Here is a 24,022-nt window from a genome sequence, read left to right on the forward strand (position 1 = left end):
TACACATTTAGATAATACTGTAAAATGATTAAATAATTATCTCTGATCCCCCTCTTCACAAAAATCTCTCCTCCTTTAAAATCCATAAAATTGTTTCTTTCTTTTGGTCTACCTCTTTGTCTACTTCTACTTATGCTTCTTTGAGTTCCTCCTTCTCTGCGTGTTCCTTTAAAATCAGTATTTCCCAGGACTCTGATTTTATTCCTTTTCTCACTCTCACATGCTTTCCCTGGTCAGTCTCACCACACTCATCCTTACCTATCTACCAAGAATACAATGATGATTAGGCTCATACAAATTTCTACTAAAGCCTTCCCCTTGGATTTACCATAAACGCCTGAAATTCAACAGTTCCAATACAATCTATGATCCTCTCTCCACTTCTCTGCCTTCAGTGAATGAATCCTAGATATCCCCAGTACATCTCACATTTCCTAAAGCTCTTTCTAGCAGAGGCTGGTTTCTTTCAGCCAAACCTCCATTCAAGAATTCTGAGATGAGATACCTCCTTGCTCCCCACTGCCATTTACATATCATTTCTATTTCCCCACCTCCTCTCCTTCAAAACCACTATTTGCCATTTTCTTAAAACTATCCTCACCCCTTCCCTAGTTTTATCACCCTCTCTCAAGCATGAAGACCTTAGCTTCATGGCCTCTCTACCTTCCCCATTCCTACTTTTGTCATCATTCTCAGTGGCCTATTTTAACTTGATATACTTCTGTTTCCACATCTGCAAAATGAGAATAATAACTGCATCTACTTCATAGCATAGGTGTAAGGATTAAATATGTTAATTTAATGAAGTACTTAGAATAATGCCTGGTACATAGTATGTGCTCAATAAATGTTAAGTCACTATCATTATTTTATTTAATTATGGTAGTGTTTCCCTAACTATCTTCCATAGGGAAATAACAGGTATTACTTTAAAAAATGCTAATGGTCATATAAGTTTGGGAAGTGCTGGGTTAAACAGCATAAAATAAGTATCCTTACTAGAGGACTTCTTGGAACCTTTAATATGGTAACATGTGAATTTCCATGTTAGTGGGGACAGGGATTAATGGCATGCTATGGTTTGAATATCTGTCCTCTCCAAAACACATGTTAAAACTTAATACCCAATGTAACAGTATCAAGAAGTAGGACCTTTAAGAAGTGACTGAGTCATAAGGGCTCTGCCCTCATGAATGGATTAGTCCATTCATGAACTATGAATTATGAGCTAATGGATTAATGAGTTATCACAGGAGTGGGTTAGTGATCATGAGAGTGGGTCTGTTATAAAAACTATTTTGGTTCTCTTTTGTAAGCCTCCTGGCAATGTGATACCCTGTGTTGCCTCGGGACTCTTCAGAGTCCCTCCCGAAAGCCCTCACCAGATGTAGTCCTTTGACCTTGGACTTCCCAGCCTCCTATACTATTAAAAAATAAATTTCTTGATGGCGGGGCCTTTGTCTTTCCCTGAAGCCACAGGTCTGGGTCTCATCTTCACTTCTCTGTGTCCTGTTCTCCTAGACGCCTACCTTGTGTGGCCCTGTGACCTGCAGGTATTGGAGATCCACAGCTAAGAGGCCAGGATCCTCTGGAAGCCTAGAAATGGCCAGAGAAACTGGAAAAAAAAAACAGGCTATTCCACTTACTGGGTGTTTGACAAAATATTCATTTGGGTCCAAAATATTGACATTACTGGAACAGTTGACATTTAGGGATGTGGCCATAGAATTCTCTCTGGAGGAGTGGCAATGCCTGGACACTGCACAGCAGAATTTATATAGGAATGTGATGTTAGAGAACTACAGAAACCTGGCCTTCCTGGGCAGACAAGCAACCTCATCAAGCAGCTCCCTGACACCACAGCCAGGTAAATCCACAAAGATGGGAAAAAAACAGCGCAAAAAAGATGAAACCATCAAAGACCAGAACACCTCTTCTCCTTCAAGGCATCACAACTTCTCAACAACACAGGATCACAACTTGACCAAGGAGTGTGACGAATTGACAGATGCAGGCTTCAGAAGGTGGCTAATAACAAACATTTCTGAGCTAAAGGAACATGTTCTAACTCAATGCAAAGTAACCAAAAACCTTGAAAAAAAGTTAGACAAAATGCTAAGTGGAATAACCAGGATAAAGAAGAACATAAACGACTTGATGGAGTTGAAAAACACAGCATAAGAACTATATGAAGCAAACACAAGGTTTTTTTTTTAATATTAATTATTTTTTCTTTTTTTATTGCATTTTAGGTTTTGGGGTACATGTGCAGTTCTGCAAGATACAAGATAGTTGCATAGGTACACACGTGGCAACTGCCTTCCTCCCCTTCACCCACATTTGGCATTTCTCCCCATGCTATCCCTCCCCAGCTCCCCCCCTGCTGTCCCTCCCCTATTCCCTCTAATAGACCCCACTGTGTAATGCTCCCTTCCCTGTGTCCATGTGTTCTCATTGTTCATCACCTGCCTATGAGTGAGAATATGTGGTATTTCATTTTCTGTTCTTGAAACACAAGTTTTAATAGCCAGATCGATCAAGGAGAAGAAAGGATATCAGAGATTGAAGATCAACTCAATGAAATAAAAAGAGAAGGCAAGAAAAGAGAAAAAAGAGTGAAAAGAAATAAACAGAGCCTCCAAGAAATACGGGATTATATGAAAAGACCTAATCTACGCTTGATCGGTGTATCTGAATATGATAGGGAGAATGAATCCAAGCTGGAAAACATATTCCAGGATATTATTCAGGAGAACTTCCCAAGCCTAGCAAGGCAGTCCAAATTTCAAATTCAAGAAATACAGAGAAATCCCCAGAGATATTCCTCAAGAAGAGCAACCCCAAGGCACATAATTGTCAGATTCACCAGGGTTGAAATGAAGGAAAAAATACTAAGGGCAGCCAGAGAGAAAGGCTAGGTTACCCACAGAGGGAAGCCAATCAGACTCACAGCAGATCTCTCTGCAGAAACCCTACAAGCCAGAAGAGCGTGGGGGGCAATATTCAACATCCTCAAATAAAAGAACTTTCAACCCAGAATCTCATATCCAGCCAAACTAAGCTTTGAAAGTGAAGGAGAAATAAAATCCTTTACAGACAAGCAATTACTGAGAGATTTTGTCACCACCAGACCTGCCTTACAAGAGCTCCTTAAAGAAACACTAAGCATGGAAAGGAACAAGTACCAGTCACTGCAAAAGCAAACCAGTTGGCAAAGACCAAAAATGCAATGAAAAAAATGAGGCAACTAATGGGAAAGAAAATCAGTCAGTAACAAAATGGCAGAATCGAATCCACACATAACAATATTAACATTGAATGTAAATGGCCTAAACACCACAATCAAAAGACACAGACTGGCAAACTGGATAAAAATCAGAACCCATCAGTGTGCTGTATTCAGGAAACCCATCTCACATACAAAGACACACATAGACTCAAAATAAAGGGATGGAAGAAGATGTACCAAGCAAATGGAGAACCAAAAAAAAGCAGGGGTTGCAATCCTAGTCTCTGATAAAATGGACTTCAAACCAACAAAGATCAAAAGAGACAAAGAAGGACACACTACATAATGGTAAAAGGATCAATCCAACAGGAGGAGCTAAGTATCCTAAATACATACGCCCCCAACACAGGAGCACCCAGATACATAAAGCAAGTTCTTAATGACCTAAAATGAGATTTAGACTCCCACACAATAATAGTGGGAGACTTCAACACTCCACTGTCAATATTAGATCAATGAGACAGAAAATTAACAAGGATATCCAGGACTTGAATGAAGAGCTGGACCAAGAGGACCTAATACACATATACAGAATGCTCCACCCCAAATCCACAGAATATACATTTTTCTCAGTACCACATTGCACATACTCTAAAAATTGACCACATCATTGGAAGCAAATCACTCCTCAGCAAATGCAAAAGAACAGAAATCATAACAAACAGGCTATCAGACCACAGCACAGTCAGACTAGGACTCAGGATCAAGAAACACATACAAACCCACACAACCACTGGGAAACTGAACAACCTGTTTCTGAGTGTTGACTGGAAACTCTGTCTCAAAAAAAAGAAATACTAGACTTCCATAGAATCAACCCAAATGCCCATCAATGATAGACTGGACAAAGAAAATGTGGTACATATACACCATGGAATACTACGCAGCCATAAAAAAACGAGTTTGTGTCCTTTGTAGGGACTTGGATGAATCTGGAAACCATCATTCTCGGCAAACTAACACAAGAACAGAAAGCCAAACACCGTATGTTCTCACTCATAGGTGGGTGTTGAACAACGAGAACACGTGGACTCAGGGAGAGGAGCATCACACACTGGGGGCAGTTGAGGGGGGTAGGGAGAGACAGCTGGGGGTGGGGAGGGATAACATGGGGAGAAATGCCAGATATAGTATGCACCTAAAGTAAATAAATTAATTTTAAAATATACAAAAACATAAAAATAAATAAATTTCTTTTATTTATAAACTATCCAGTCTCAGGTGTTTAGTTATAGCAACAGAAGACAGACTGAGAGCATTTGGTGTTTCTCAAACTTATTCATGACCATGGAACCTTTTCCCTCCATCAAACTAAGAGGCCTGCTGTTTCCAGAAATATACTTTAGAAAGCACCATATAAAATATTAAATGAGCCTGGCACAGTAGCTCATGACTGTAATCCCATCACTTTGGAAGGCCAAGGTCGGAAGATCATTTGAACAAAGAGTTCAAGATCAGACTGGGCAATATAGTGAAACCCCATCTCCACAAAAATTGGCAGGTGTGGTGGTGTGTACCTATGGTCCCAGCTACTCAGAAGGCTGAGGTGGGAGACTCCCTTGAGCCCAGGAGGTCAAGGCTACAGTGAGCCGTGATAGCACCACTGCACTCCAGCCTGGGCAGAAGAGCAAGACCCTGTCTCCAAACATAAAAAAAAAAATACATTTTAAGAAATAAAGTAATATGTTTAACACCACATTGTTAATATTCGACAGATCAACAAGATAGAAAATTAGCAGAGACATTTATGATTTGAACTCAGACCTGGAACAAGTAAACTCAGTGAATATTTATAGAATTCTTCACCCCAGGTCCACAGAACATACATTTTTTTTTAGTATCACATTACACCTATTTTGAAAGTGACCACATAAATGGAAGCAAATCACTCTTCAGCACTTGCACAGCATTTCACAGATTTAAACAAAATATTGGTTGGCTGTTTGTTTGTTATTTTCTTTCCTTATTCCTTCCTGTCTCTGCTGTTAAGCACAATCATCAGCATAAAAGAGGTTTTTAATACCTACTTCTAGATTACATTCCAGCCTGGGCAATAGAGCAAGACTCCTGTTCTCTCTCCCCCTTTTCTCTTTCTCTTTCTTTCTTTCTTTAAAAAAACAAAACAAAACAAAACAAAACAACTAAATGTAGTGTGCTAGATACAGATTTAATATGGACTATAAAAGTTACAAAATTTTCATGAAAAACAAATTGCTTTTCATAATGTCTCCAAAATAGTAATAACATAAACAAAAATGTTTTTAAAACATTGTAAAAATGAGAATAAAGCAGTATTTTAAAAGAAATAGTTCTGGGATTTGGAATACACAAATAAAGAAAAAAAAACAGGCTGGGCGCAGTGGCTCAAGCCTCTAATCCCAGCACTTTAGGAGGCTGAGGCAGATCACTTGAGGTCAGGAGTTCAAGACCAGCCTGGCCAACATGGTGAAATACCGTTTCTACTACAAACACAAAAATTACCTGGGCGTGGTGGCATATGCCTATAATCCCAGCTACTCAGGAGGCTAAGGCAGGACAATCACTTGAACTCAGGAGACGGAGGGTGCAGTCGGCCAAGATTAGGCCACTGGGCAACAGAGCAAGACTCTGTCTCAAAAAAAAAGGAATAAAAAACAATTTCTCAAATGAGTGTCTATAAAACCAATGGAATCTGAATAATCTCTGTATAGTAAAACAAACAACAAACAGTTCCTCAAACTAACCTCAAATGTTATCCGACATGAGGGCCACAAGAGTCCGCTGAATAACAGCAATTATACATTCTATTTAATACAACTATATACTAGAGTTTAACTCTCCCTGAGTACAACCTCCTACATGGGCAGCAGACAGAATTAAAGTAAAGTATCTGGGTAAAGGAAGAATATCTGTGCCTTGCCAGGTGCAGTGGCTCATACCTGTAATCCCAACACTTTGGGAGGTGAGGCGGGTGGATCATGAAGTCAGGAGTTCAGGACCAGCCCAGCCAATATGGTGAAACCCGTCTCTACTAAAAATACAAAAATGGCCAGGCATGGTGGCTCACACCTGTAATCCCAGCACTTTGGAAGCCAAGGTGGGCAGATCACAAGGTCAAGAGATCGACACCATCCTGGCCAACATGGCGAAACCCTGTCTCTACTAAAATACAAAAATTAGCTTGGCATGGTGGCGTGCACCTGTAGTCCCAGCTACTTGGGAGGCTGAGGCAGGAGAATTGCTTGAACCCAGGAGACGGAGGTTGCAGTGAGCCAAGATCACGCCACTGCACTCCAGCTGGCACCTTGTGACAGAGCAAGACCCTGACTCAAAAAAAAAAAAAAAAAAAAATAGCCAGGTGCAATGGCAGGTGCCTGTAATCCCAGATACTCAGGAGGTTGAGGCAGGAAAATCGCTTAAACCCAGGAGGCAGAAGTTGCAATGAGCTGAGACTGCACCACTGTACTCTAGCCTGGGTGACAGAGTAAGACTCCATCTCAAAAAAAGAAAAAAAAGGCCAGGTGCGGTAGCTCACACCTGTAATCACAGCACTTTGGAAGGCCAAGGTAGGCGGATCACAAGGTTAGGAGATCGAGACCATCCTGGCCAACAGGGTGAAACCCCATGTCTACCAAAAATACAATTAGCTGAGCGTGGTGGTGTGTGCCTGTGATCCCAGCTACTCGGCAGGCTAAGGTGGAGAATTGCTTGAACCTTGGAGGCAGAGGTTGCAGTGAGCCAAAATTGCACCATCGCACTCCAGCCTGGCAACAAAGTGAGCCTCTGTCTCAAAAGAAGAAAGAAAATAGCTGTGCCTCCTCTTACCAATTAGTAAAATGGTTCCAGATCTTAATGTATACCAACAAAGGTACCAGATCTTTAATCCTAGAAAAATCTGCCTAATCTCCCTCTATTAGATGTAAACAAAGTCAGCATATTATGCCATTCAATATAACAAATAGTCACTAAATGCCAATACTGTGTTGACATTTGTAATGAGTCTATAATGAATCCCACTAAAAAATAAAGGTGCATTTCTTACCAACAGGTCTATGAACACAGACAGTGACAAAGAAAGAACAGAATGAGTAGACATGAAAATACGTGAGGAAACACAGGTAGATAAACAGAGTGTTCTAAACTTCATTTGAGTTTCTAAGGATTTAAATACATACAATCTTTATATATGAGAGAGATTTACAGAGATTAAGATCTATTCTTTACAGAAAAGGAAAGCATGATGGGACTCGTCAAATAACTAACCAATGGTCAAACAGCAAACCCACAGTTGGAGAAAGCTTTAGAAAGCAGGAACTCTAATTTCTAACCCTGTTTCTCTATCTCTGCTAAGATAATTTTTCAGTAGAAAGAAATGTGGGGCCAGGGGCAGTGGCTCAAGCCTAAAATCCTAGCATTCTGGGAAGCCAAAGCTGAAGGGTCGCTTGAGCATAGGAGTACAAGACCAGCCTGGGCAACACAGTGAGACCTTGTCCCTCCAAAAAATAAACAAAACTAGTCAGGCATGATGGTTTGTGCCTGTAGAACCAACTACAGGGAAGCTGAGGCAGGAGGATCACTTGAGCTAGAGGGGCACAGCCTGCAGTGAGACAAAATCATGCCACTGCACTTTAGTCTAGGTGACAAAGTGAGACTGAAGGAAGGAAGGAGGGAGGGAGGAAGGAAGGGATTAATTTGCCACACAGACTCAGAGTATATATTACCTCAGTTACTTTTCTTTCTACTTCTGTTCCATCCACATAATACACATCTGTAATGACACGAGTGACAAGTGTGCGTACTTCCCGGATTGTTCGCATGTGACGATGCAAGACATGGCCATGTGGAGGCTGAGGCATATCAAACTCTTCTTCTCCCTGTGACAGAAGACACAGAACATAAGCACAGGTCTCAGAGCAAGCTGTCAAAATCACAACCGAATGCTTTATGATGAAAATTGTTTCGAGGGTCAACGAATCCAGTGTGACAGAATCTTCCAACAGTTTTGTTTTAACCACCTATAAATAAGACCAGGGATGGATCAGCTGTATAGCCAGAGGCTAAGAAAAATTTGTATGAGCATCACCTAAAATGACCTATTTCTGTCTAAATCAAACTCATTACATCTAGTACTTATATCTACAAACATTTACGTGAACTTTTGAGCCCTAAAAGTTCATTATTTTTAATTAAACTATATTTCTTCTACTTTTGATGCTACCTTGCAAATTAGCAAACAAGTTTACAGTTTACATTTGCGATAGCTGTTTAGAGAAAAGGTAGGCACTCTATAGTCCTTCACATAAAACCATAATGATTTATCTGTTAATCTCAGTTTATCCGTTTTTCCTGTATTAAAGTGAAAACCACAGTTTATTACCTAAAACAATATACACTGTTCTCTCCTAGAATTAAATATAAATATTTTGGCTGGGCGTAGTGGCTCATGCCTCTGATCCCAGCACTTTGGGAGGCCAAGGTGGGCGGATCACAACGTCAGGAGTTCAAGACCAGCCTGGCCAATATGGTGAAACCCCGTCTCTACTAAAAATGCAAAAAATTAGCTGGGTGTGGTGGCAGGTGCCTGTAATCCCAGCTACTTGGGAGGCTGAGGCAGGAGAATCGCTTGAACCCAGGAGGCGGAGGTTGCAATGAGCCAAGATCGTACCACTGCACTCCAGCCTAGACGACAGAGCAAGACTCCATTTCAAAAACAAACAAACAAAAAGAATTAAATATAAAATATTTCATCTACTCCAAGGAACAGATTATGGCTAAAAAGTTGAGCTAGTGTCCAGAAATGGAAAAAATTGCAAATTAAGATTTTATATCCAGTTCTACTATAAGAATAACGTAGGGCTAAATAAGACCCTATGTTTTTATTATAACTATTAAATAATATTATTTAGTGGGACAGTGCTTCTTTCACTCAAAACACATTAAGCAAATATTTATCGTATAACTTAAGGGTGCCAGGTACTATAGTAGACAAATCACTGCTGGGAAGTTCAGGACAGGTATAATTGATTCAATACTTCTGAAGAACTTCAAATGCCCTATTTCTGATTTACAAAACACAACAAACTAATAACTACTGCTATTCAAAAGAACAACTGATTTAACTAACATAGCATCCAGATTCATTATTTCTCGTTCATAATTTTCTATTTACAGGCAGCCTGAGTTCATGCTTTAGTCAGATCTTGGTAATTTTTAAAAGATAACTTCTTAGCAAATTAAATCTTGAAGCCATATTTACCACCTCAAATCATTAGTTAGTTTGGGGCTTTCAGCCTTTATGACCCAGGACCTTCCCGTGGCTGATAAAAAGTGCTAGAATTTCAGTCTTGTATTTCTGAAAAAAATAAATGTTTTCTAATAACAACTATATCACATTTTTCCCCTCCCTCTTACATCCCATTGGCTCTGTAATTCTGAAAAGAAAATGCACACTTCTGTCTCTCACCTTATCTCCCCTATGGTAGGATGATTTTACTTTTCAGTATCAAAGTAGCCAAAAATGCAATAATGGTAATTCTGCATTTTTTTCTGACATGTGGTAGTAATTTACCAAAAGCTTTCAATAATTGATCTGAATAATCCCCACTCCAATCTCAACTTGGAAACAGGCAGAGGTGAAATATTTACTAAAATGGAGATATGAAAATTATGTGAATAGTTATAAATAATATCAAAGTCATGGAACGCTACTCATCCTATTCTTTAAAATACTTCTACATACGGCTGGGTGTGGTGGCCCATACCTGTAATCCCACCACTTTGGGAGGCCCAGGTGGGCAGATCGCAAGGTCAGGCTTTTGAGGCCAACCTGGCCAACATGGTGAAACCCCGTCTCCACTAAAGATACACCTGTAATCCCAGCTACTCAGGGGGCTGAGGCAGGAGAATCACCTGAACCTGGGAGGTGGAGGCTGCAGTGAGCCGAGGTCGTGCCACTGCACTCCAGCCTGGGCAACAGGGTGAGACTGTCTAAAAAAAAAAAATACTTCTACATACACAACTGTGTCTTAAGAATGGTTAAAGCACAGGTCTGTCCCACCTCAATCACCAGGACGCCCACCCATGAGAACTATGACAGCCTGGACTTCCTTCCTACACACACGATATGACTATTCCCCCCACTAAAGAGAAAGTCAGTCTAAAAGGTTTCAGTGCTTTACATATCCCTTGAAATGCAGCCAAGAAGCTACCCTGCATTCTTCCAATTACAACAGCCACATGAATGATCACTTCAAGAGAGAGACTTAAGCATGTCTGAGAGAATAAAATGCAAAGGTAAAGGGGGCAGATAAAAAGAAAGCTATGCTTCCTCTCTTCAAATAGTCTTCTGAAAAGAGGTGTCTATAAAATAAATAAATTGATGATCATATCACCATTAAGGGAAAGAAACAAAATGAAAATAAAACCACACTTTCCCTTCATAGGAAACCTGGTTTCATGTCCATTTTGACATACAAATGAAAATTTCAGGAGTGTCAAAGTAGGCTGCTTATGCTTTTCTACTAGCACTGGCCTATGTCTTGCCTACACTGAAGGGGATTTTTAAAAAGCACTGGGCTGGGCGCGGTGGCTCAAGCCTGTAATCCCAGCACTTTGGGAGGCCGAGGCAGGTGGATCACGAGGTCAAGAGATCAAGACCATCCCGGTCAACATGTTGAAACCCCGTCTCTACTAAAAATACAAAAAATTAGCTGGGCATGGTGGCGCGTGCCTGTAATCCCAGCTACTCAGGAGGCTGAGGCAGGAGAATTGCCTGAACCGAGGAGGTGGAGGTTGCGGTGAGCCGAGATCGTGCCATTGCACTCCAGCCTGGGTAACAAGAGCGAAACTCTGTCTCGGGGGGGGGGGAAGCACTGACACCTGGAAAACTTGCATACAGCCTTTCTTATTTGCTACTCTCTCTTCAAAAGATGACATACCAATTTCAATTTCTGTTATTCCATACATCATCCATATTTTTATTACGGTAAATCTATATAACATAAAATTTGCCATTGTCTTGAGCACAATGCTCACATGCCACAGGTATTCAATACATAAAAACTGTATTTTGTTTTTCTAAAACAAACAACTTGGACAATCAGAATGAGTGGTACATCGATAGTGAAGATTTCCTAAGTAGATCCCAAATGAAGATAATCTACCACAGAAACTGAAAAGGCAATTTGACCACTACAGTATCTCCTTTATCTGAGGGAGAAATGTGTTTGGCACATTTTGACCCCCAGTGGATGCCTGAAACTGCAGATAATACCGAACCCTATACACTGTTTCTTCCTATACAGACATATTTATAAATCAAGCACAGAAAGAGATTAATAACTAATAATGAAACTTTAACAATACACTGTTCATAATTTCATGGATAGATATGTTCTTACCATACATAAGATAACTTCAGCATATGATTTTTTTTTCTTTCCTTATTAAGACCTTTTACCTTTTCACTTAGAGGAAGCACTTTACGACTTTTCTGGCATATTCAGATTGTCAGCATCACTACTCTCAAACTTTGGGGCAAAAGTAAAACAAGGGTTACTTGAAGGCAAGCACCACAATAGCATGATAGTTGATCTGATAACCACAATGCCTACTAAGTCATTAACAGGCAGGGAACATATACAGCATGGATATGCTGGAAAAAGGGAGCATTTATATCCTCGCCAGAACTAAGAGGGACAGCACTTGATTTTAACACATCACTCAGAACAGCACACAATTTAAAACTTATTATTTCTATAATTTTCCATTTAATATTTTTGGACTGCAGCTGACCATGGGCAACTAAAACCACAGAAAAAGAAACCAGTGATAAGTGGAGACTACTGTTAACTAGTAACTTTCAAATTTTCTCTGCCATAGATCCTACTCTGCCACTCAATGAAATGTTGTGAACTTTTACATATTTGTTAACACATACATTTCTGCCACTTATTTTTATCTACTCAATTTTTTTTTAAGAGACAAAATCTCACTATATTGCCCAAGATAGTCTCAAACTCCTGGGCTCAAGTACTCCTCCCACCTGGGCCTCTGAAAGTGCGGGGATTACAGGTGTGTGCCACCACGCACAGCCACCTACTTAATTTCTACTAGTACTCATACTTCCCTACTCTGTTCCCTGGAACCTGATATTCTTCCAGCCTCACTTTCATCAGCCCTAATCCTTTTCCTCCCATTAGCTTCCAGTCTAGCCTCTCTTCTGCAGTTCCCAGTCACCTGGGGACTTTTCCCTCTCTCTCTCTATTCCTGTTACTGTTCTTTCTGTTTCAAATACTGAAATACACTATTCTTGGTGCTGCTTCTTTCCCCATTACTTTCTACTCTCTAAATTCCGAGAACCATGATGAAATAAATAGACTTAAGGGAGAGAAAATTAGATCTGATGGTTAGAGGGGAAGATAAAAAATGATGGAGAAGGAAAAGAGTGAATGTAGAAGAATATTACAGGACCCAAGCTGATCTCTGGCTTTTTTCTCCACTAAAGAACTACCTGAAAAACTAGCAATATTACATTTTCCCTCAAAGACTACTGGCTATAGCTACCCACAATATCACTACCATATCTGTATCTTGGTAGTTGTTTTTGTCTTTTAACCATTGTTCTATACAAAACTGTCAAGAACTGTCATTAGGTAGACATGCCACAACTTAAATTCTCTGAGAATCCTGAAAGTCAACAACAGGGCCTTGGATGCACCCTAGTATATAAGTTCTCTCACCTGGCTATGGAGCGACTCTGTATCATCCCCAGGAGCACTGACTGGTTTCTCACCACTCCCCCTCTCAGTCTGAACTGTGGCATCTTGCTTTCCGAAGTTCTGGTCCACTGTACTGGTCCCCTGCTCACACACAATCTTTATAGTCTGGGTTGCTGCTGAAACAGTTTCTGGGACCCTCAGGGAACACTCCATGGTTTGGATTCCTATGTTATTTTGGCTGGGCCTTTCAATCAAGGCCTTACTAGGATTTTCCTGATTAGTATTCCATCCTTCTTTCTGGTCTTCTAGCACATCCGTCACCATTGCTTCTCCTTGAGGACTGGATGGCCCTTGTATGACCACCTTCTGGGAAGCAGGAGAAACAAGGTTCTTGACAGGACTAATGGGCTTCATAGGCTGTTGACTCTGCCCCATTGTATGGTCACTCTCCAATTTTTCTTTTTCCTCTTCTCCTTGAGAACTTGGAAAGTGGAGCAAGTTCCCCCTGAAAATGCAACACAGAAAGAAGCCATGTCAATTAAGCAAGTGCATGTGTGAACGTGTGTGTGTGTGTGTGTGTGTGTGTGTGTGTGTAGTGGAAAGGAGGAGCCATATTTTGACAATATGAAAAATGTAAAGAAGGGAGAAATTAAGGTAGTCAAGCATTATCACCTTGGGAGGCCTCTCATAATTTCACCCCTGTAAGAAATATAACGGTAAATAGAAAAATTCCCACATGATGATAAAATAGTCATAAAATTTCTTCCCATTACTAGCTATGAACTCTGAAACTTGATGCAGGAAAATGAAGTAAACAAAAAGATGTAAACCAATTACTTAAGTCAGACAATGAAGGACAACTTAGGGATCTATTTTGACAACAGATTAAGTCAAGTTGTCTCATCTGGCTTTATGAACGGTTTTAACATTCCTTAACTGATTCCTAGCGTTCTAGATATTTTTTATCCCCTCCTGACCAATATTTCTAGGAAAGGAAATCTGATTTATAAAGAATAAAGTTGTAGGTAGATTCTAGTTTTGTCAGCTATACTGATGTATCTACAACTAAACATCTCAGAATGAACTGGTTTCTCAAAGACAGTTATTCAAGATATAACCCATTTCTTTTCATAAGTCATCCCACTTGGGTATCAGTGATTTGTTCCTTTATTCCACAAGCATTTGTTGAATGTCTTCTACAAACCACATACCATGACTTCTGAAGTGACTAGGAGCTTTCTTAAATGTCCCTAACAATCCTCCAGAATAAAAAGGTCCAGGCTAACTGCAAGTCAACAGAAATTTGACACTAATGTCTTAACCATCTTTATATGTAAAACACCTAACTCACAGCTTAATATAAAATAGATGCTAAATACACGTACTTTGAACAGAAGAATGAATGTTCTCTGAATCAATCAATTGCAAAACCTACTCAGATGAAATCAACATAATGCAATTTTAGGCTCCATTACATGTACAACAGCCAGAATAAAGACCAAAGGAATACGTTCTGAACTGACCATGCTAAGACCACATATGGAATATCTGTTTCAGTTCTAGGCATGACAGTTTACAAGGCATAAACTGTAGATAAACACACAGAAGGTAACATGTAGGATGCTAAGGGGCCTAGAAACCATGTCATATGTTGATTTAAGTATGTGGTCAGAAAAAGATAGGGGCTATCTCCTACTTGAGAGAAGCTCTTATCCTTAGGATCTCAGCTTGCTTAGGTCAACAGAGTAAAGGAAACGGGAAGTGCTCTTTAGGGATTGCTCTGCTCTAGATCTTGAAGGAAAAGGAAAAAAGAAGTTTCTGAGGTTTCTATACTGTTTAGCTCAACTACCAGAACAGGACCTCACAGAGGGATTTAGAATAGATTTCTAGCCAAGAAGAGCTTAGCATACATTTGGTTGTTACAGTTAATGTCCTATCGCTCAGGAACCTCAACTGAATGAGAATATATGGTTCAATGAAGAAGTAAGAACATGACCACCCGGAGACATCTACCATGTGTAGCAGTTACCTCCTGTGAGGTTTATAAATGGTCATATATGTAAGATATTGAGCACAGCAGCTGCTCAATCAATATTAGATGCATAAGACAAAGCAATTAAAGAGACTCAGTTCACCTTCAATAACAACTGAATATTCAAATTTGAATCTTTAAGACATCTAACATATCAGTGGCTGAGCAAGAAGGAAAGGATTCAAAAGCCAGAAGAGCCAGGACTGGATTTTAGGAATTCAATTATTGTTGCTTCCCATCCTAAACAAGCTTATAAATTTTATCTCATGCTACAGACTAAATATCTATGTCCCCTTCAACCCAAGACTCATATATTAAATCCTAACCCCCAAGGTGATGGTATTAAGAGGAAGAGCCCTCATGAATAGGGTCAGTGCCCTTATAAAAGAAACTTCAGAGAACTCCCTTGCCCCCAACTGCCATGTGAGAACAGCTGTCTACGAACCGGGAATCAAGCCCTCACCAGACACCAAATCTGCCAGTGCTTTGATCTAGAACTTCTCAGCCTTCAGAAATGTGAGAAATTGTTGTAGCAGCCCAAAAAAGACTAAGACACCTCAGAAGCTGTTTATTCAGGTTAGAGTATCTGAATGGAATTTTATTTCTACAGTAATCCACTAAATTATAAGAAGTTCCCTACCTCTCCTTCTCCATTAGTTCCAGCTGTGCAATTCTACTCTAGTCACTATATGCCAGACTTAGAAACTAATACGAAGACAGTAGATTTTAGGCTGGGCACAGTGGCTCATGCCTGTAAACCCAGCACTTTGGGAGGCTGAGGCAGGTGGATCACCTGAGACCAGAAGTTTAAGACCAGGCTGGCCAACATGGTGAAACCCTATATCTACTAAAAATGCAAAAATTAGCTGGGCATGGTGGCACATGCCTATACTTTTAGCTACTCTGGAGGCTGAGGCACAAGAATCGCTTGAACCAAGAGGCAGAGGTTGCAGTGAGCTGAGATCAACCCACTGCACTCCAGCCTGGGCAACAGAGCGAGAATCCGTTTAAAAAAAAAATCCTGAAAAGCAAATTTTAGCAGAAAAAAGCATGGATAAAGTTAATCTAAACTGAGGCCAGGCACAGTGGCTCATACCAGTGGCAGCACTTTGAGAAGCCAAGACGGTTGGATCATTGGAGGTCAGTAGTTCAAGACCTGCCTGGACAACATGGCAAAACTGTCTCTACTAAAAATACAAAAAAATTAGCCAGGTGTGGTGGCATATTCCTGTAGTCCCAGCTACTTGGGAGGCTGAGGCAGAAGAATCCCTTAAATCCAGGGAGGAGAAGTTGCAGTGAGCCAAGATCACCCCACTGTACTTCCAGCCTGCATGACAGAGCAAGATTCAATCTCAAAAAAAAATTAATCTGAACTGAAATAGAGAAGAATAAATCTCCATATTTAACAAATGTCTAACTATTCTATTTTGAGTGTAGCTCTGTTTATGAAACATCTGGAATCAAATCCAGCTAAAATCCCACGTCTTTGCTCCACCAAAGTTAAACAATATCACCAACATTTTGGCATCTCTATTTTAAAATGTTTAAAAAAAAAAAAAAGCAAGGCAATACAATGACATCAATAAATTTACTAATAGCTGGGCCATTACTACACCACTTTTTAAATCACATGATTTTCTTTACCATCAGGATCATCTGATATCCAAGAATATCAACAAGCACACACTTACTCAGAATGCCCATTTAAAGTGGACATCTTTCTTTTAAATACTTGCTTCAATAATGAACATAGAAACATAGAAATTATGCTGTTATTATTATTATTATTTTTTTGAGACAGTCTCGCTCTGCTGCCCTGACTGTAGTGTAGTAGCACCATCTTGGCTCACTACCACCGCCACCTCCAGGGTTCAAGTGATTCTCATACCTCAGCCTCCAGAGTAGCTGGGGACTACAAGCAAGGACCACCCCAGCTAGATAATTTTTGTATTTTTAGTAGAGACAGGGTTTCACCTTGTTGGCAAGGCTGGTCACTAACTCTTGGACTGAAGTGATCCTCCTGCCTCAGCCTCCCAAAATGCTGGGATTACAGGTGTGAGCCACCCTGTCCATCCTTTTCTTTTGAGACAGAGTTGCCCAGACTGGAGTGCAATGGCACAATCTCAGTTCATCGCAACCTCTGCCTCCCAGGTTCAAGTGATTCTCCTGCTTTAGCCTCCTGAGTAGCTGGGATTAAAGGCATGCATCACCACGCCTGGCTAATTTTGTATTTTTAGTAGAGACAGCATTTCTCCATGTTGGTCAGGCTGGTCTCGAACTCCCAACCTCAGGTGATCCACCCACCTCAGCCTCCCAAAGTGCTGGGATTACAGATGTAAGCCACCGTGCCCAGCCTTTTTTTAAAAAACAAACAAACAAACAAGGTCTGGCTCTGTTGCCCAGGCTGGAATGCAGTGGCATGATCTCGGCTCACCGTATCCTCCATCTCCTGGGCTCAAGCCATCCTCTCACCTCAGCATCCCAAGTAGCTGGGACTACAGGCATTGCACTGCCACACCTGGCTAATTTTTGTACTTTTTTTTTTTTTTTTTGATAAGGAGTTTCGCTCTGTTGCCCGGGCTGGAGCGTAATGATGTGATCTTAGCTCACTGCAACCTCCACCTCCTGGGTTCGAGTGATTCTCCTGCCTCAGCCTCCCAAGCAGCTGGGATTATGGGGACCTGCCACCACGTCCATCTAATTTTTTATATTTTTGTAGAGATGGTGTTTCACCATGTTGGCCAGGTTGGTCTTGAACTCCTGACCTCAGGTGATCCTCCCATCTCGGCCTCCCAAAGTGCTGGGATTACAGGCATGAGCCACCGTGCCCGGCCAATTTTTGTACTTTTTGTAGAGATGAGGTTTTGCCATGATGCCCAGGCTGGTCTCGAACTCCTGAGCTCAGGCAATCCACCCACCTCATTCTACCAAAGTGCTGGGATTATAGGTGTAAGCCACCACACCTGGCCAAATCATACTACTTATATCACTATTAGTTATATACCTACTGACAAAACATTATCACACTGCCTAATTTTGAAATCACTGAATTTTAGAGGAAAAAGATACTTCACTTAGAAATGAAAATACAGGTTCACTTCCACTGCCATTACTTATCTCTCTACACTAAACGTAAGAATCATGTATTCCATATAAGATACTCTTTATTCTTTATTTTTTTGAGACAGGGTCTCACTCTGTCCCCCAGGCTGAAGTGCAGTGGCGCAACCACAGCTCACTGCAGCCTCGACCTCCCAGGTTCAAACGATCAACCCACTTCAGTCTTCCAAGTAGCTGGGACCACAAGCGCATGTCACCACATCCAGCTTTTTTTTTTCCTTCGGCAGAAACAGGGTCTCACTTTCTCTGCACATCTGTGACCAAAATGCTAATTAAAAAAAAAAAAAGAAAAGAAACAGGGTCTTACTATGTCACCCAGGTTCATCTCAAACTCCTAGCCTCAAGGAATCCTCGTGCTTTGGCCTCCAAGTGCTGGGATTATAGGCATGAGCCACTGTGACCCGTCACCTCCTTAATTACTTAAACAGAGAAAAAAAACCTGTAACTCAAAACTTTTTTCCTGCCTCAGAACTGTTTTAAGAGATTATGGAGTAAAGAAATTATGGGGCTAAGCACGGTGGCTCACACTTGTAATCCCAGCACTTCGAGAAAACAAGGCAGGAGGATCACTTGAGCCCAGGAGTTTGAGACCAGCCTGGGCAACACAGTAAGTGCTGGGATTACAAAAAGTTTAAAAAAAAAAAAATTTGCCAGACATGGTGGCACATGCCTGTAGTCCTAGCTACTCAGGGGGCTGAGGCAGGACTGCTTGAGCCTAGGCATTTGAGGCTGCAGTGAGCTACTACTACACCATTGCACTTCAGCCTGGGTTACAGAGTGAGACTCTGTCTCTAAAAAGAAAAAGAAATTACAGAAAAATTACTTCCATTAAGTCTTAAAACCTTTAAATTTGGGAAGCTAAATATCTCATATTTTGCTCTGTGAGAAGCTAAAGGGAAATAAAAAGTCTGTTAAAAGTCAACATGATTTCCAAAATAAAAACTAATCCGAGAAATACAGAATTACATCAATTATTTTCATAGGCAGGGCATGGCGGCTTCCATTTGTATTCCCAACACTTTTGGATGTCAAGGTGGGAGGACTGCTTGATCCCACGAATTTGGAACCAGACTGGACAACATAGTGAAAAGCCATCTCTACAAAGAACAGAAAACTTAGCCAGTATGGTGGCACATGCCTATGGTCCTCGCAACTGGGGAGGCTGAAGCCCCGGAGGTAAAGGCTTCCGTGCGCCATGTTCATTCACACCACTTCACTCCAGCCTGGGTGACAGTGTGAGACCCTATCTCACAATTTATTTATTTATGAAGACAGTCATTTTAAATTTATACAACTGGCAGATAAAGACAAAAATGTGTAGCTATAAAACATTTAATAAAATTTCTCATGATAGCTCATGAATCTATCCAGAATACATTATAGTCCCTTAAGATTAAAAAAAAAAAATAGGTAAGCTCAAGCTCACAAAATAGTAGCAGTACATCCTACTCTGTTTTCTGCTGCTATAAAAGAATTCCCACCAGACTGGGAAATTTATAAAGAAAAGATTCACAGGATTTGGCTCATGGTTCTGAAGGCTGGAACGACCAAGAGCATGGCACCAGCATCTAGATGGCCAGCTGGTGCGGGCCTTCTAGCTGCATCATAACATGGCAGAAGGCATCATATGGTGAGGGTAAATGCAAGAGGGTGGAAAGGGGGCCAAACTGACCCTTAACCCTTTATAATTAACCCATGCTCACTGTAACAGCCTTAATGCATTCATATGGGCAGTGCTCCCATGATTACCTTGTGTGTGTGTGTGTTCAACTTCTGTAGCTTTATACCAATACCACTAATTATCTGTCAACACTTGCACTGGGGGTTAAGTGTCCAACACATGCCACAGTCAAACCATAGCACAGTACATACTAGGATTTTGGCACCAACCATTCTGTGAACCAATGTAGCCCAAAAGATTCTATGAAAATAATGCTTACCTGATGGGTGTGGTGGGAGTATCCTCGCTTCGAGCCTCATTCTCTTTCCAGAAGACAGACATGGTCTTCTGGGGACTAAGATAATATATTAAAGCAATATAATTGTTAGTTTGGAAAAGAAAAGTACCTTTGGAGATTATCTTTGTATACAAAGAGGAAACAAAATGCTTTCTCTGCACACCATGCTCCAAACCACCTTACACCAAAATGCATTCTTCATACTTGTTTTGAATTAGTATAATTTAAAATTTTCAAACAAGACTTACTGGAAATAAGGTGGACAGAGGACTGTATTAAGTACCATAAAGATGCAATCAGCAAAATCCAGAATGTAGAAAAATATATAACAATCTGTAACTTCAACAAATAATTTGCAAGAGGCAAAAAAACAAAAAATTAGAGGGGCAGTTTATACATTTTAAAAGACTTAAGGAGACATCATCAAATGCAATATGTGAACCTCAGGTCTTGAGTCAAACAAACTGTAAAACACCATTTATGAGACAATCAGAGAAATTTGAACACTGAGTATTTTAGGTATTAAGGAAAAATTGTCAATTTTTTAAAGTATGATAATAGTAATATGGTTAAGATTTAAATGAAGAATCCTTATCTTTTGGAGACAGCATTGAAGTATTTCACATAAAATTATATAATGCTAAAATTATCTTCAAAATTATTCAGTAGGGAGTGGGTGCTGGAAATATCTATAAATGAATTAAGACTGGCCACAGGTAATTCTTGGAACTGGGTGATGAGTACATGGCAGTATACTGCTCTCTCTACTTTCCTATATGCTTGAAACCCTCTATAGTAAAATAAAAGCTTCACCTAGGCTGAGCATGGTGCCTTATGCCTGTAATCGTACCACTCTGGAATGCCAAGGCAGGTGGATCACTTGAGCTCAGGAGTTAGAGACTAGCCGGAGCAACATGATGAAACCCTACCTCTACTAAAAATACAAAAATTAGCCAGGCTTAGCGGCAGGCACCTGTAGTTCCTGCTCCTTGTGGGGTTGAAGCAGAATCACATGAGCCCAGGAGGTCAAGGTTGCAGTGAACTATGATTGCACCAGTGCACTGCAACCTGGGTGACAAAGTGAGACTCTGTCTCAAAGAAACAAACAAAAAAGCTCTACTTAAATGCAGCTTAAGCTAGGACCACTTCCAATATTGTGACAGGGCTTACTTTAGATGATTTGTTATAGTGAACCCAATGGAAAACAAGTAAAAATTTTTTTAATTTTAATTTTAATTTGGAAAATTTTCTTCAAAACAGTATCAAAAAATTTCATCTCATTCTATGATCTACCATTCCAACCCTCTGCTCAAAGTTTTTCCTTATTTTCTCCTCTCTACTTTCTACCCTAAGGGTTCTAGAAGCTTCAGTAACATACTCTGTTCCTTCTGAATATGCATATGTACAAACTAGAACAACTTGTTCCTGGCCAAAAATTCTGTTAATGCGAAATAGATCAGATACACACTCTACTTTCTTCCCCTTTTAAGTTCTCCAACTTCTAAAGACCTTCTCAAGTTCTTCAACTTTAATGATACTTCAACAATGTATCATTAAAGGATCTTCAAATGAGTAAGGGCCCTAAGGTACTTATCTTTCAGATTAAATATACAATAGCCCAGAGAGCAACTAATCTCTCTAAGACACAGCTAAGAACAGATCAAAAGACTTTGAAAAAGGTCAGAAACTCATAAGAAAGAAGTTACATTTAGTCCATAGGCCTCTTTTGATATTTTATTTTTAAAAATCCAGGATTTCTTTTTAAAAACAAAGATATGGCAACCGTAAGTTTGCAATCTTGCATGACAACCACTGGCTGGAGTTGAATGGGGCACACCCTTTCACATGGACCATACATTCAGTTTGCCATTGTCCTCAACCCTCTGTATAAACAGTTATTTATACTGTAAATAACTTTAGTTTTATTTACAGTACTTGCCTAGCCTCTAATTTAAGAATTCTTGGTGAGGCATGGTGGCTCACGCCTGTAATCCTAGCACTTTGGGAGGTCAAGGCAGGCAGACTGCTTGAACCCAGGAGTTCAAGACCAGCCTGGGCAACATAATGAGATCCCCATCTCTACAAAAAATACAAATATTAGCCAGGTGAGGTGGTGCACGCCTAGAGACCCAGCTACTTGGGTGGCTGAAGCAGGAAGATTGCTGGAGCTCAGGATGTTGAGGTCACAGTGAGCCATGATCACACCACTGCACTCCAGCCTGGGCAACAGAGCAAGATTCTGTCTCAAAAAAGGAAAAAAAAAGAATTCTTACCTATATTTCACCAACTGCTATTAGCATTTTCATGCTGGATGACTCATGCCAAACACAAATGAAACAACTGTACTCTCACAGCCACCAGATGGCAAAGCTTAACAACCAAAACCTCAGTATGGGGTCATATTCATCCTCAAAGCATTACGACATTCATGACAAAGCAAAAATAACAGCTCAACATAGTAGTTAATTTGACAGGCAGAAGAGAAAATGACCTGAAGTCTGCGGCTGAATACAGGATTGCAAAATAAACAAGATCTGTAACTATCTCTTGTTAAGCCTTCCTTTTCTTATCAATCGGAACAACAATCCTGAGATTGTGGAGACTCTTGTCTGAACAACAGAAATAAGTGGGGAGAGGAACTCTCACATGAACAAAAAGAAAGACATTTAATACCTTTCTAGGTATATATAGAAAAAAGCTTCACTGCACTTAAAAAAGTATTAATTTAGAAGTGTGTGATCAATTCAATACATTGCTAAATCCTTTATGGAAGACTCTCATTTTAACTTTTTTCCTCTGTTGATAAACCATCTACCCTCATTACCAGTAGCTACGTATTAAACTCTAAATAGCATCCAGCTTTGGTTACCTGGCAACAGACTCAGCAACAGCAGTAGATCCATTTTTTCTTTCACCAGTTGCAGGCTCTGAATAAAAACAAAACCAACGAGAGAAAGGAAACAGAATTTAGTTAGTATCACACCTAAAACCTTCACTCTGCTCTACTAGTATTTGTAACAAGTAACAAAAAGAAATAGAAATAAGTAAAACTAATAAGTAAACATACAAACATTTCTTGTAATTTTTTTTTTTTTTTTTGAGACAGATTCTCACTGTGGCACACAGGCTGGAGTGCAGTGGTGTGAGCTCAGCTCACTGCAACCTCTGCCTCCAGGTTCAAGCGATTCTCATGCCTCAGCCTCCCGAGTAGCTGGGACTACAGGCATGCACCACCACATCCAGCTAATTTTTTGTACTTTTTAGCAAACACAGAGTTTTGCCATGTTGCCCAGGCTGGTCTTAAATTCCTGAAATCAAGTGATCCTCCAGATTTCTTGTTTTTATTTGTTTTGAGATGGCGTCTCACTCTTTTGCCCAGGCTGGGCCAGATTTCTTGTAATTTAATGGTACAAGTTTTTCTCGCTTCCACCAATCAATTTTCTTTCAAACTTCCTATAAGATACTAATAAGTTTGGCAAGAAATACAATATAATGAATTACTAAGCAGTAACATTCTTTTTTTTTTTTTTAACAGTCTCACTCTGTTGCCTAGGCTGGAGTGCAGTAGCATAATCTCAACTTGCTGCAACCTCCACCTCCTAGGTTCAAGTGATTGTCATGCCTCACCCTCCCGAGTAGTTGGGATTACAGACATGCACCACCACACCCAGCTAAGTTTTGTATTTTCAGTAAGGACAGGGTTTCACCATGTTGGCCAGGCTGGCTCAAACTTCTGACCTTAGGTGATCCACCTCCCTCAGGCTCCAAAAGTACTGGGGATTATACCCGTGAGCTACCACGCTCAGCCCTAAGCAGTAACATTCTTTTTTTTTTTTTTTTTTTTGAGACAGAGTCTCACTCACTTAGTCTGGAGTGTAGTGGTATGATCTCGGCTCACTGCAACCTCCCAGGTTTAAGCAATTCT

The 24,022-nt window shown here is 40.3% G+C and overlaps 1 protein-coding gene across 8 annotated transcripts in view; it reads right to left on the reverse strand.

Moving 5' to 3' along the window:
* TP53BP1 (tumor protein p53 binding protein 1) overlaps positions 1-24,022 on the reverse strand; it is a 121,318-nt gene that overhangs the window by 16,725 nt on the left and 80,571 nt on the right. For all 8 annotated transcript variants that reach the window (XM_078334098.1, XM_035259465.3, XM_078334097.1 and 5 more), the window contains 4 exons: positions 22,967-23,024; positions 20,080-20,154; positions 13,009-13,492; positions 7,990-8,142 (listed from right to left, as the gene is read on the reverse strand). In XM_078334098.1, the coding sequence (XP_078190224.1) occupies positions 7,990-8,142; positions 13,009-13,492; positions 20,080-20,154; positions 22,967-23,024 (770 nt within the window). The remainder of the gene's footprint in view (positions 1-7,989; positions 8,143-13,008; positions 13,493-20,079; positions 20,155-22,966; positions 23,025-24,022) is intronic.

The sequence above is a fragment of the Callithrix jacchus genome, chromosome 8 (genome assembly GCF_049354715.1).
Source record: "Callithrix jacchus isolate 240 chromosome 8, calJac240_pri, whole genome shotgun sequence".
NCBI classification, from domain to species: Eukaryota; Metazoa; Chordata; class Mammalia; order Primates; family Cebidae; genus Callithrix; species Callithrix jacchus.